Source organism: Strix uralensis, chromosome 1 (genome assembly GCF_047716275.1).
Source record: "Strix uralensis isolate ZFMK-TIS-50842 chromosome 1, bStrUra1, whole genome shotgun sequence".
Classification (NCBI taxonomy): Eukaryota; Metazoa; Chordata; class Aves; order Strigiformes; family Strigidae; genus Strix; species Strix uralensis.
This window is the reverse complement of record NC_133972.1, coordinates 49,199,882-49,211,965: the sequence shown is the minus strand read 5'-3', so window position 1 is coordinate 49,211,965 and position 12,084 is coordinate 49,199,882. Positions and strand designations below refer to the sequence as shown.

Sequence of the window (12,084 nt, the reverse complement as noted above, 5' to 3'; positions counted from 1 at the left end):
TTCAGATGAAGATCTGTATTTTGCCACATGGACATAAAATCAGTTTATAACTAAATCTTGAATCAATGCATCATGTTTCATTCTGAAAAAGGTGAGCCCAGGAAGTTAAACTGTTTTTATCAATTCCCACTTACATTGCCTGATTTCATTAATAATCCAACAATCTCGACTTTCAAAGATGGAGTGCCTGTTATCCCAGGTAGTTTTACATTTAAAGACAAACATGACTCTATATTTAGCTCTTCAGAGTAAAACTAGGCATGATTAGTTGGATGTTTCCAAGAGTTTCTATCAAGAAAAGTATCTGTTAATGCTGTTTCAATAAAAAGCAGTTAGCATTATACCAACATGTAAATCTATGGAAAAGAGGGAAACCAGGAGCTTTCTGTATTTGCACCTTTTTGAAGTGCTTTCCATGTCTGCTACACTGCATGTTGTGTCCAGTTCTGGACTCCCCAGTATGAGAGGGAGAGAGAGAGCTACTGGAAGGAGTCTAGCGAAGGCCACTAAGATGCTGAAGGGACTGGAGCATCTCTTAGGTGAGGAAAGAATGTGTGAAGAGCATCTCTTTCACTAAGAGATGTGGAACTGTTTCGCCTAGAAGAGAAAGTTCACAGGGGATCTTATCAATGTATACAAGTGTTTGAAAGGAGTGTAAAATGACAGACCCAGGCTCTTCTCAGTGGTGCCCAGTGACAGGACCAGAGGCAGTGGGCACAAACTGGAACACAGGAGGTTCCCTCTGAACATCAGGAAACACGTTTTCACTGTGAGGGTGACTGAGCACTGGCACAGGTTGTCCAGGGAGGTTGTGGAGTCTCCACCCTTGGAGATATTCAAGAGCCATCTGGACATAGTCCTGGGCAACTGGCTCTAGGTGGCCCTGCTTGAGCAGGGGGTTAGACCAGGTGACCTCCAGAGATGCCTTCCAACCTCAGCCACTCTGTGATTCTGTGAAGATAATGCTGCCTTATGTCCAAAAGCACAGTGCAAAAAAACAGTCTCAGAAATGTAACAAGGAATAGGAGGAAATAATTTACATTATGCAAATTTGGAAAATAACCGTCTCACTGCATTGCTTCATTTGACTGAAATTTTTTTGGAATATAATAACCTAGACATTTTTCCTTGTTCTTCACCAAAAATTGTTGACTGACCAAGTTTGGTATAGCACTGATCAGGCATATAGTGCACATCACTGTTGAGTTTTGGTACGAGATGACTGCATGCTAAACATACGTACATGTTAAACAAGCGGTATATTTAGGGATATGAATCTGCTTTCCTGAAATGTGAGAGTGAGATACCATGAACATAATACACTATTTGTAGCACAATCAACTAGCACCTGTTGAACTGCTGAACTGTTCTTTAGAGTACCTCCTTACTTATGAAATAAAGTTAGATTATTTATGGAATAAACCTGCTACAGAATTTCAAACTACTAGGGTAAAAATTACCTCAATAAATGGAACAGAAAATAGCATCTATTCTATGGGAAGACTTCAGTCACAGTTTTGCATTTGCAGCCTCTTCAGAAAACAGCAAACATAACAAGTCATAGCAAGTGCAACTAAGTAAAATCGTGCTTCTAGCACCCCATTTATTAGCCTATAGCTATTTAATTCTGCCAATGAAGCATTATCACAGGTTTGCAAAATTGTGACAAGCCAAGATACATTTCTACGACAGTGTAGGTCTCAGTTGTGTCTTGTTCTTGAGTGAGCAACTATATAGTCCTTGCATTGACATGGGCATTTGGCTGATTCCATGGCATTACAGCTCAGGACGAGATGGCTAAAATTAATCCCAGAAAAAGTCACTATAGCTTTCTTCTGCTTCAGCTTCTTGAAATGGCTCAGCATCAAAACAGGTTAATGCCAGTACCAGCACAAACAGGTGAGTTGAATGGTCGAAAAGGAAGGGTGGCCATTGATTTTAACACTTGTTACCTACATTTATGACTATTCTGGATAGAGAATGAAAATAAAGTGCCTTTTTGTTTGTCAATCACAATGTGAAAAGACAGGCAAGTAGACTCTGAATGGATGGTTATATCTGACAGTTCTGCAGTATTTCCTGTAGAAGATACAGTCATCATTACAAGCAACTGAGTAAGTAAGAATAATTTTGCATGAGAGCAAATTTATAGAAAGGATAGCAGAATTTCATTTCCAGTCTTGTAGAGGAAGTGAGCATATTTCAGCTACTACATGCATTTCACTCTTCTCAGTAAACATTAGTAAGATATTCTGATATTGCAATACATGCTGGAAGAAATTATTAGGATGACTTTTAGGAACATATATACACTAGATGTCCTTACTGTCAAATTTGCACATTCAATTATTTCAGGACACTTTCAGTTTAGCACATTCAAACTACACTACTTGCTTTGCACATTCAGACTATTCTATTTGCTTTGCTTTTCATTCATTCATCTTCTTAAAGCAGGAGAACACAGAGACAAAATGTCCAAAACTGTTCATTAGTTCACAATTCATAAATACTCAATTTTAAGCAAATTCAGAAAATGCATGCACATGAGACTGCCAGAGGGAAATAAGCAGAGGGTACTCCCTGGGCTGAGCAGAGGGGATACCCTAAGGAATGTATTTTCAAATAGATGAGACAAATTTGTGTGTGCAAGGCACAGTACTAACATTGTGATTAGTCAACAATTATTGATACAGAACAGACAAACTTGTTAAGTGTATAAACTAAGTACAGTTAAGATAGGAACAACATCTTTTTAAAATGATTCTGAAGGGACTTGAGCACTGGTCAGAACTTCTACTTAATGACAAAAATTATTCTATCTTTCTGTTGGCATGCAAATATACATCCCTTGGAATTTATAAAACTGCAAAACACCCATCTAAAACGCACTGTGTGTAACAGTCATCTACTAATACTAGCACAGAAGCAGCATACTCCATACATAAAACAAATTCATACATGTAGCACTTACTTTTTGGCTTTTTACAAACATAGCCTTTGTAGGAAGAGCAATAGATATTATTCCAGTACCCAGAGTTTGCGTACATTTCAACACAGTGCTCATTTTGTTGAGGGGAAGGTTCTCCTACATTCCAGTTGACAAAATTCACTGCAGTGTTGTCTAGCCACAGCCATTCTCCTAATTGGAAAAACATTGAATATGGAAAAGCAAGAGAGTATTCATTTCCATCTTGACACCTGCTCCACATTTATTGCCTTCCTGAGAAATCTACTTGTGGCCACTCTTGGAGACAGGCCACTAGACTATTTAGATTGTTGGTCTGACACATCCTGTTGCCCTTAAGTTTTTATGCAAATGGTACAACATCAATTTTTGGAAAATGACAGGCCAATCTGTCTTATGCTGTTACAGAGGCAAGCAAGTTTAAAGAATTATCTCTCACAATTTATTGCAATGGTGCAGTGTCAACTATTTATTCAGTTTATAGAAATTACTGATGTCAAAACATAATATATCTTCACCAGAATGCCCTTTATTTCAATAATTTTTAGGGAAGTTTTGTATTACTCTTTTCAAAGCCCCCAGGGAAGTCTTTCTAAGTCCAATTTTTTTCATTTGTTTTTCTGTTTCTGCTCCTTTCCACTGACTTTACACAAACAATTTTCCTTTTTAAAGATCTGCATCAAAAATCTTGTGATCACTGTTGTTCAACTATGCTGGGACTTTCTGTCCCTTCCTGTTCGTTTTTTTTCTTCTTTTCTTTTAATAGTGTTATTTATTTAGAATAAATGTGCCCCTTGTGACTCTTAAATTGTACTCAAACAAGCAAATTCTTAGATTCAGCATGAAAGCTGTTTTGTTTTCTTATAAATTTTTCATATTTTGCCTTTTCTTTTTTTTTTTTTTTTAAATACCTGCCACCCTTTGTGTCAGGGTGTGGCATCTGGAAGCAAATGCTTTTCCAACAATATGAAGTTTAATTATGCAGTTATGCCAAAATGACTATAATCACTACCTAGTATTATGACATGTACTTGCTGAAGCATCTCTTGTGTTTACGATCACTGTAAGAACTGTATTGTTCTGCACCTGCTCTAGAACCACTTTAAAATACATTTTATGTTTCAATTAACCACATGAGTAAACCTCAACTTTTCTTTATGTGTTATGGTTATAAATCATTACTGTCCTCATATTCTTTCCTCCTCTACTGAAAACTTCCCCTTTTCCTGGTTAAAATTCAAGTAATATGTAATTGAATACTTGTCTTCTCCCCAACTATTTTGTTACTGAAGTGGCTGACTAGAGAGTTGTAAAAAAACCTCTCCAAAACTCATGAAAACCCCACCCCAAGTCACCTGAACAATTCCGCAGTCCTGTCTCTGACATTGTTATACTGGAGATTTTATTCTGAACAGCACAAGACTGGAGTAACTTTTAGGTCTATCATAAAGACAGAAATATCTATTTAATTGAATCCTAATTGTATTAATGGAAAAGCAATAACCAGCAAATTTAAGATTTAATTAAAGCAGCCTATTGCCTGTTCTCTCTTACCTTACCTTCCTTACAGTGAGGCACAAAATAGAAAAATTTATGATATACTATTCCAAAGACACAAACAATTCCAGCTTCAAAGTGAAGGTGTTCTGAGGGCCAGCTGTAACTGGTCATTCCGCGATGGTGATTCCAAAGACTAGAGGTGATGTTAGACACATTATTCCCTAGCTTAAAAATTGGAGTATCACAATGACAGGCACATCAACCCAGGGCCTCTCCATGTTGAGAAGGACCATTTGACTTTGGCTCAAATCCCAACATGGTCCTGTCTGTACTTTGTGCCTTTGTTGTGAATTCTTTTTTTTGCTTTAACATGAACTTTCTGTGCCTTGTCTTTCTGCTATATACTACTGGTTATTGCTTGATAACAATTGACCAGCTTCCCCTATGATGATAATATATTACTTTTTCTAATTTCACTTTTTATGTATTATGTGAAATTTTCAACACCCATGTCAAACAGCTTGTGACAATTATTCACCAAACAAAAAGATGCCAGAAGTGAAGAAATTACCATCCACATTTCTGTACATTCCTGTCCAAAAAGTTGATGTTTTCCCTTCAAGTGGTTCAATGGTGTTTGCCAGAAAGGTGGCTTCAGCTGAGTCTTCAACTGATACCAAAGAGGCACCTGGAAGACATGGAAAAAAACCCAAACTCTTAGAGACCTAAGTTTCACATTGTAAAGCATTCTCATTGTCCTGTCAAATGCCAGTCTTATTTTTGCTAGTGATTATCTGTGCTAAATTCCAAACAAAGTTTGAAGTTCAAAACAGAAACTAACTTTGGGTAATAACTTAGGAAGGACTCTAGCATTGTTGCTGATGTATTTCTTACCATTTCCATGACACTGCACTAGCATTTTGTTTGTTTCCTCATCCACCAGGAAATAGCAACATAACTGAACAACAGCTCTAGGCAAAATACAACATGCCAACATGGTAACCCGCATAAATTTCTACTGATGTGTTATTATTTTTTAAAAAAAACCCAAAAAAACTCTAAAAAAAACTAAAAGTTTTTAGCAAAAAGTATGTATAACTTCAGTCTGTGCACAATATAACTTCACACATTAATGATTGTTTTCTGAGCCTTTGCACAGCTCATGTATAGCACAGACTTTGTTGACTTTCTGAAGCACAGTCCTTAGTGTAACTCTTTAACCAGATCTTGTTTATTTTCCTACATTCTCTTTGTAGCCATCAGAGAAAGAAAGATCATCTCGGTCATCTGTTGCCCAGTTAGTGTAGTACCCTGTTAGTCATCCGCATGTAACACTAGGCATTCTGACATGATTCATTCTGAATGATGCTCTAGCAAAGTCAAGAAGTCACAGCATGGAGCCAGCAGACAGAATGAGCTACATGACTTTGTGTGGAGTGGCATTAAACACTGGAGAAAGTGCATCTCCAGTTCTCTTTAGTGTGAGGCTGGAATACAGTCAATAGGTGTGGAGCAACAGCTGTGTTTGGCTCTTGACTGTTTTGATTTGGCTGTTCAATTTTTGATGGTATTTTTTCTCAGGTAAGGAAGGCACAGTTACAGAGACTGAAAATATAAAAGTCATTTGAATCATTACTGATAAATTCTACTATGGTTCAGAATTCTACTATGGGTAAGATATAATTGGAAAGTGCCCAACTGCAAACAAAACCCAGAGTGCAAGCAAGGACAGCAAAAATGTAAGAGAACATGGAACGTTCCTCTTTTTTTTCACAGTAGTCTTTATATTTTTCTAATTGTTCCTCTTTTGTTGAATGGTATCAGATGTTTGGTTACTGTTAGGCTGTGTGATAAAAAGCTTCACTGCACATCCACAAGGGAGCAGAGAGAGACAATGGCAAGTGGGGCACCCCTTCCCTGGCTACTCCCAGGCCCGTCACAGGAGCCATCAGCCCATCAGAGGCCAATCTCCACAAGCCCAGAGGAGCAAAGAGACACAATGGCAGGGGAAGAACCCAAATTATGGACTCAGAGGGTGGGACATCCTGCTCAGGCCCCTCCTAGGGCTGCCACGGACATCTTCAGCCCTAGTGTTCAGGCATGAAACCCATCAAGACAATGGTCAGAGTACCTTTCAGACTGAGGGGACTTACCACCTGGGGGTATGGGACACATGATGGGATACAGAAGAGCATTTCAAGATTGCATAAGACTTATTATGAAATGTTTAGGGGAGGAACCAAAGGCAGGGAAAGAGATGAACCTAGATGATTTAGAAGGAACAAGCATGGGAAAATAGAAGGATAAGGGGATAAAAAGACTGGTCATATCTAAACAGTTTTCAGGTAAGCACAGTTGTCTGGCCATGTTTTGCACCTGATCTGGGCAGACAGTCCTATCCTCTTATTAAACTCTATTTCTAACTGTTTTCATGGGTGAAAGACTCTTCACTCTGTGTGAATATGTGTGCATGGGTGTCTAAGTACCAGCAACTGAAGTGGGACCATGGGTCCGTGGTGCCAGCAGCTGGAGCAAGTGCTGGTACACAAGTAGAGTCTGTGATCACCAGGGAATATCAAGTCAGCCCAGCCAGCAAGTAAGTGAGCCATGTCTCTGTGTGCATCACCAAGGGTGAGAGAGACCACGAGCTGAGCTAGCTATCAGAAGGTCCAGGGAAGTCCCAGCCAGCTGCTGGAGGGACCTTAAGGGCTGCAGGTCTCTAAGGATGAGACCCACTGGTGTGTGTGCATCTCTGAGGGTGAGACCAAGGAGGGGATGGCTACTGGGGGACCAGGGGAGTTCCAGATAGCTCTGTATGTGTCTGTGCTCTTGTGTATCTCTACAGGCAAGACCACAGGAGATAGACTACTGGAGGGACCTGTGTGTGTGTGTGTGAGGGACGGGGTCTGTACCAACAGACCCCATGGTGGCCATGGGGGCTTATATTTCCAGGTCCCAGCAACTGAAGACACTGAGATCCTTGGGCCAGCTACTGGGCAAACTGAGTGTCTGAGTCCAGCTGCTGGAGGGATCACACTGTATTTATGTATGTATTCTTGCTAACGGACCTTCACCTGATCAAACAGAGAGAGGAACACAATAAGGGTGTTGGAGCAGGTTGTGTTCATTCAAGTGCTCTGTGTTTCATCTGTGCTGATCTGTGTGGCCAGCCATGAATGTATATATAGATGTGTTGTATATGTGTGTGTGTGCACCTACAGGGAACACATTCTCAGCTTTGTCACTGTTGGACTTAGGAGCATTGAGCCGTGGCAACCTTGACTCTGCTGGGCTGCTGGATTCAGCCTGTCCTAACAATTACCGTGAAAGATTAAGGCTAGCATTGAAGAGAAGAGGATGTCAGTGACATGAAGTCTTAAGTATACTAGCATTCAAACTTTAAATTCCACATAATACCAGTCTTTTACCACACACGCTGAAACAAATGGTGAGTGCCTTTTTTCAGGAATCTTAGCTCAACAGAAAAGTGCAATTCTAATGTAACTGCAGATTCCAACAACAAAGATGTGGGACAGCTGCAGACAACCTGAGTCAGTGAGTGGAGGCACCTGCTATTACATGCAACATCATCATTCAACTCCTCTCAAACTTCACCTTAGAAGTCTTTCATCTATTATTTGCCCCACTCTTCTTATTGAGTCTCTTTCAGAAACTCAGTCCTTCAAAGAAAAGAAATGTTATTTAATTTCTTACACAAGCTTATTCAAAATTATAATCATTCCACTTAAAACAGAGACCTGCAGATAACAGATATCAGCTGTTATGTGCACAGCTGTCAAGGTCCTTTTGACTATCCATAACTAAGAACATACATTGCAGCTTTCAAAGACTGAGAATCTGTCATGTTAACAAAAGAATTCAGAAGACTGTATGGAAATGGGTCACAGGAGGATACTTACCTAGTCGAAGACATTCTAAAGACGCCTGGGCCCAGTTTCTTGTAGATGAAGATTCAATGTAGTAGCAATGACCTCGGAAAGGAATCCAGGACTTGTGTCCTTCTGATTCAGGGCACTTCCCTGGAAGCTGAGGGGGCTCAGTCGGAGCTTGAACTGTTTAAAAACAAAATTTTAAAAAGAGAGCACAAAATTTAAAGAAACAGCTTCTTATACATTCTTTTAGCATGAATAGAGTATTCTAACTAAATGTTGGAAAACTCACTCAGGTCTTAAAAAAAAATGTAATCTTGGTAGTCTATACTTCTTACTACAACACAATAATGGGAAAAAGTCCTAAATCTATGAACAAAAATACTGCAACTGTATATCAAGAAATCTAATTTAGCAAAGAATCCAAGCATACTTTTATCTTTTAACACATTCTTAAGTTCAGCTCAACTCTTTACTCACTGTGGTGGTTTAGCCCCTGCCGGGGTCTGGGACCACGCGGCTGCTACCCCTCCCCCACAAAGGGAGTGAAATGCAAAGCCCCAAGACTGAAATAAGGAAAGGTTTAATACAACAGTGCAATAGCAACACAACCAACAACAACAATAACAATAACAGTAATAGTGATAGCAATGAACAGAGCAAAATAGCTACCAAATACAGCAGTGAGAAGCACGATGTACAAAACCACGAGTGCACCACGCTCCCGCGCCAGGAAAATGTGACCTGCCAGGATGTGACCTCAGCATGGTATCTGAATAACCCGGCTAGAGCTCCACCCCACTGCTGGGGAAACTTAACCCTATCCTGGTTAAACCAGGACACTCACAAATGTATTTTCACACCTGACTGCTTTGCTGAATCAGGGCCCAGATGAACTTGGTCATATGGGCTGTGACTACTATCACGGAATGCAGAAGGCTTTATTAGATGATAGTGACAGGAGTTTCAGGTCAAAAACATAAGAGAAGGCAGCCTGAAGAAGTATCCTTAAACATTTCTATATATATAAATATTTCTATATATTCAGTTATAAAAGGAAAACTTGGAAAGCTGTTATAAACATTCCTTGTGACCTCTTATGCCTTGGTTATTCAGCTCTTCCCCCTTCAACACTGTACCCGTGTGACTACTACCTAAAGTTCATTGCGTTTTGATTTTTGAGGTTTTTGGTCTTGCATGCTTACTCAGTATCAGAATAAATATCAGAATAAAAGTGAGTCTAGGTTTTGCAAAGTATAACTAATGTTATTAACGTAAAGTGATGGTTATTCACAGTCACACTACCTCCTTCTTAATATGTGCTAGCTTTCATTTTAAAGCAGCCCCATTCAACCCAAGTAAATTTTAATTATTTCATCTATTTAGCTCTTGAAATAAAAAATAGCATCTAAGTATATATCAGCAGTCCACCCAGCACAATGAACTCTAAAGAGATAATCTTTGCAATTACAATGGTTAGATTCAAGTTCTTACCATCAGGTTTTTTGCAAACAGAGAAGTAACTTTCATTGCAGGATCCTGTCTTCCAGGCTCCAGCAATGTCTAGATAGACACAGCCTATTTTCTGCTTTGGCTCCCCTTCAGCCCATTTAGTATACTTCATTCTCCAGTTATCAATCCATTCGTAACGCCCATTGGTCTAAGAACAAAACAAAACAACAGAAATGATTAAATTCTAAGCATTAACCATGCCTTCATCAATCAAATGTCTGTCTATGCAGCAGCTTGTGCTAGAAGATTTTTTTGAAGAAATCAATAACCAATACAAATGGCTTAAACTTTTAAATTCAAGTTGGGACAAGCAGCCGTTCATTGAGAAATACAGCAGCACAACAAACGCTTTTCAGCAAAAGAAAATGCAGAGTAAGTGACATATTGAATTAATTTTGAACTTAACAAACCTGTTAATTTGGGACTAATAAACATTTTATTTAAAATGATTTGTAGGAGTGAAAGTCTGATGACTAATTTTTGTACTATTTGTTTCCGCCCCAAATTTCCAGAAATGTGGATTATTTTAACTTAAAGTATATTTGAAAAAATAATTTCCCACCAAAGCTGGTGAACTCAGTGGACAATCCTGTTGATTTGGTTAGGGGAATCTTTTGGTTTTTAGGAAGTGGTGTGTTATGTTCACTCGTTTGCATTTCTTTCATGTCCTCAGCCAAATGGAGTGAATGTGGGACAAGTGTCTGTGCCAAGAAGAAAGGGTGGTATATTTTAACATTCAGAAAGTATCAAAAATCAAAGAACTGGGAAAGTGGAGAAAAATAAAATTAAATTCAGTAAATCAATTAATTATTTGGCAATCTATCCTGAAAAAGTCACAGCAACAGCACCTTATTCTATTTCTGAAAATTTGGTATTGTTATTTAGAATAAATGCTTTCCACTGTACATCTTCAAATATGTGGATTTTATCTCAAATACACTGTATATACAAAGAGATATTACAAGGTGCTAGCCTAAAAAATGTCCTGTTTGGAAGTTTACAGACTGTCATATCACAGAAAAAGTGTTAAAAATGTGTAATATTTACAATTTAATCAGAGTAATGGAAGAGGATGGATTCCTACCTGTAAATCTGACAACATATAAAAATATTTAGGACAAAGATATAAACTAATAAGGTAAAGTATAGAGAGATAATAGACTTTTCAGTTCCTGATTTGTCCGTAAGAGAAGCAGCATCATGTTCAACTAGTCTGATGTTCTTACCACATTACTGTTAAGACCAATCCACATAGGCGCCCCATACTTTAATATCTTTAACCACAGGAATGAATGACTGTAGGGGTCTAAGATGCTGGAAAGGTCAAACTGATCACGTTTGCAGTTTTTTCGTGCATCCTCCCATTTCATTTTGGTATGGATGAACAAATAACTGCTGTTACCATAACGGATAATGCTGGATGGGGTTGAACTTGCAGAAGGCAGAAACTCAGCATCTGTAAAATAAAGGATTAAAAAAGTCTCATATGCTTGTTCAAAAGGGGACAGTGACTTAGCTGTGACTGCAAACAGAATTAAACAAAAAGCCACTTTTCTTGATTTTATATTCCCTGACTTTGATCAACATGAGTTAGATGTGCTATTCTTTAAACCAGCACCAGTAGTAAAACTCAATTGTAATTGAGTAGCTGTAAAAAGGAAAAAAGCTGCTTAAAGCAACCTCTGACAAGGAGTAAAGGAGCATTCTGTATAATCCTCCAGAATAGTATTACTGAAATGAATTAGGATTAGATTAGGTCACAATTTCTTTAACAAAATATTTTTTCATCAAAAGAAATATTTTGCAGAGACTGTGTTGTTTTCCAGGGATTTTTTTTCTGGATTAAAGAAAAACTCCACAACAGACCAGTGCTTAAAAATCAATCAGATATTTAAATCCAAGTTTTCATGGCTTTTTAATTTACTTTTGGAAGGTGAGTTAGCTCAAGTTTGGTGCAAGCGAGTTACAGTTGCACTCCAGACAGTTCATGCTACATGTACAAGCCAGTATTTTCCAGAACATGTTTTGTATGTTCAGAAAATGACAGACAAAATCATGGAACAAATATCATGTCAAGGGTCATACTAAACACAAAGAGCAGATACAAATTCCAGCTCAGGCAGGTAGCAACATGGTAGTTACTGGGAAGGGTCAGCTGAGAGTAGTGACTCTAACTAGACTTCTGACACATAGGACTCTTGTGTTCCTGCCTGAAAA

General features: G+C 38.5%; 1 protein-coding gene across 2 annotated transcripts in view; it reads right to left on the bottom strand.

The window, feature by feature from the left end:
* Window positions 1–12,084, bottom strand: part of LOC141942359 (macrophage mannose receptor 1-like) — a 66,021-nt gene that overhangs the window by 2,376 nt on the left and 51,561 nt on the right. For both annotated transcript variants that reach the window (XM_074865406.1, XM_074865416.1), the window contains exons 24-28: window positions 11,094–11,323; window positions 9,850–10,015; window positions 8,386–8,538; window positions 5,037–5,153; window positions 2,972–3,139 (exon numbers count right to left, since the gene is read on the bottom strand). In XM_074865406.1, the coding sequence (XP_074721507.1) occupies window positions 2,972–3,139; window positions 5,037–5,153; window positions 8,386–8,538; window positions 9,850–10,015; window positions 11,094–11,323 (834 nt within the window). The remainder of the gene's footprint in view (window positions 1–2,971; window positions 3,140–5,036; window positions 5,154–8,385; window positions 8,539–9,849; window positions 10,016–11,093; window positions 11,324–12,084) is intronic.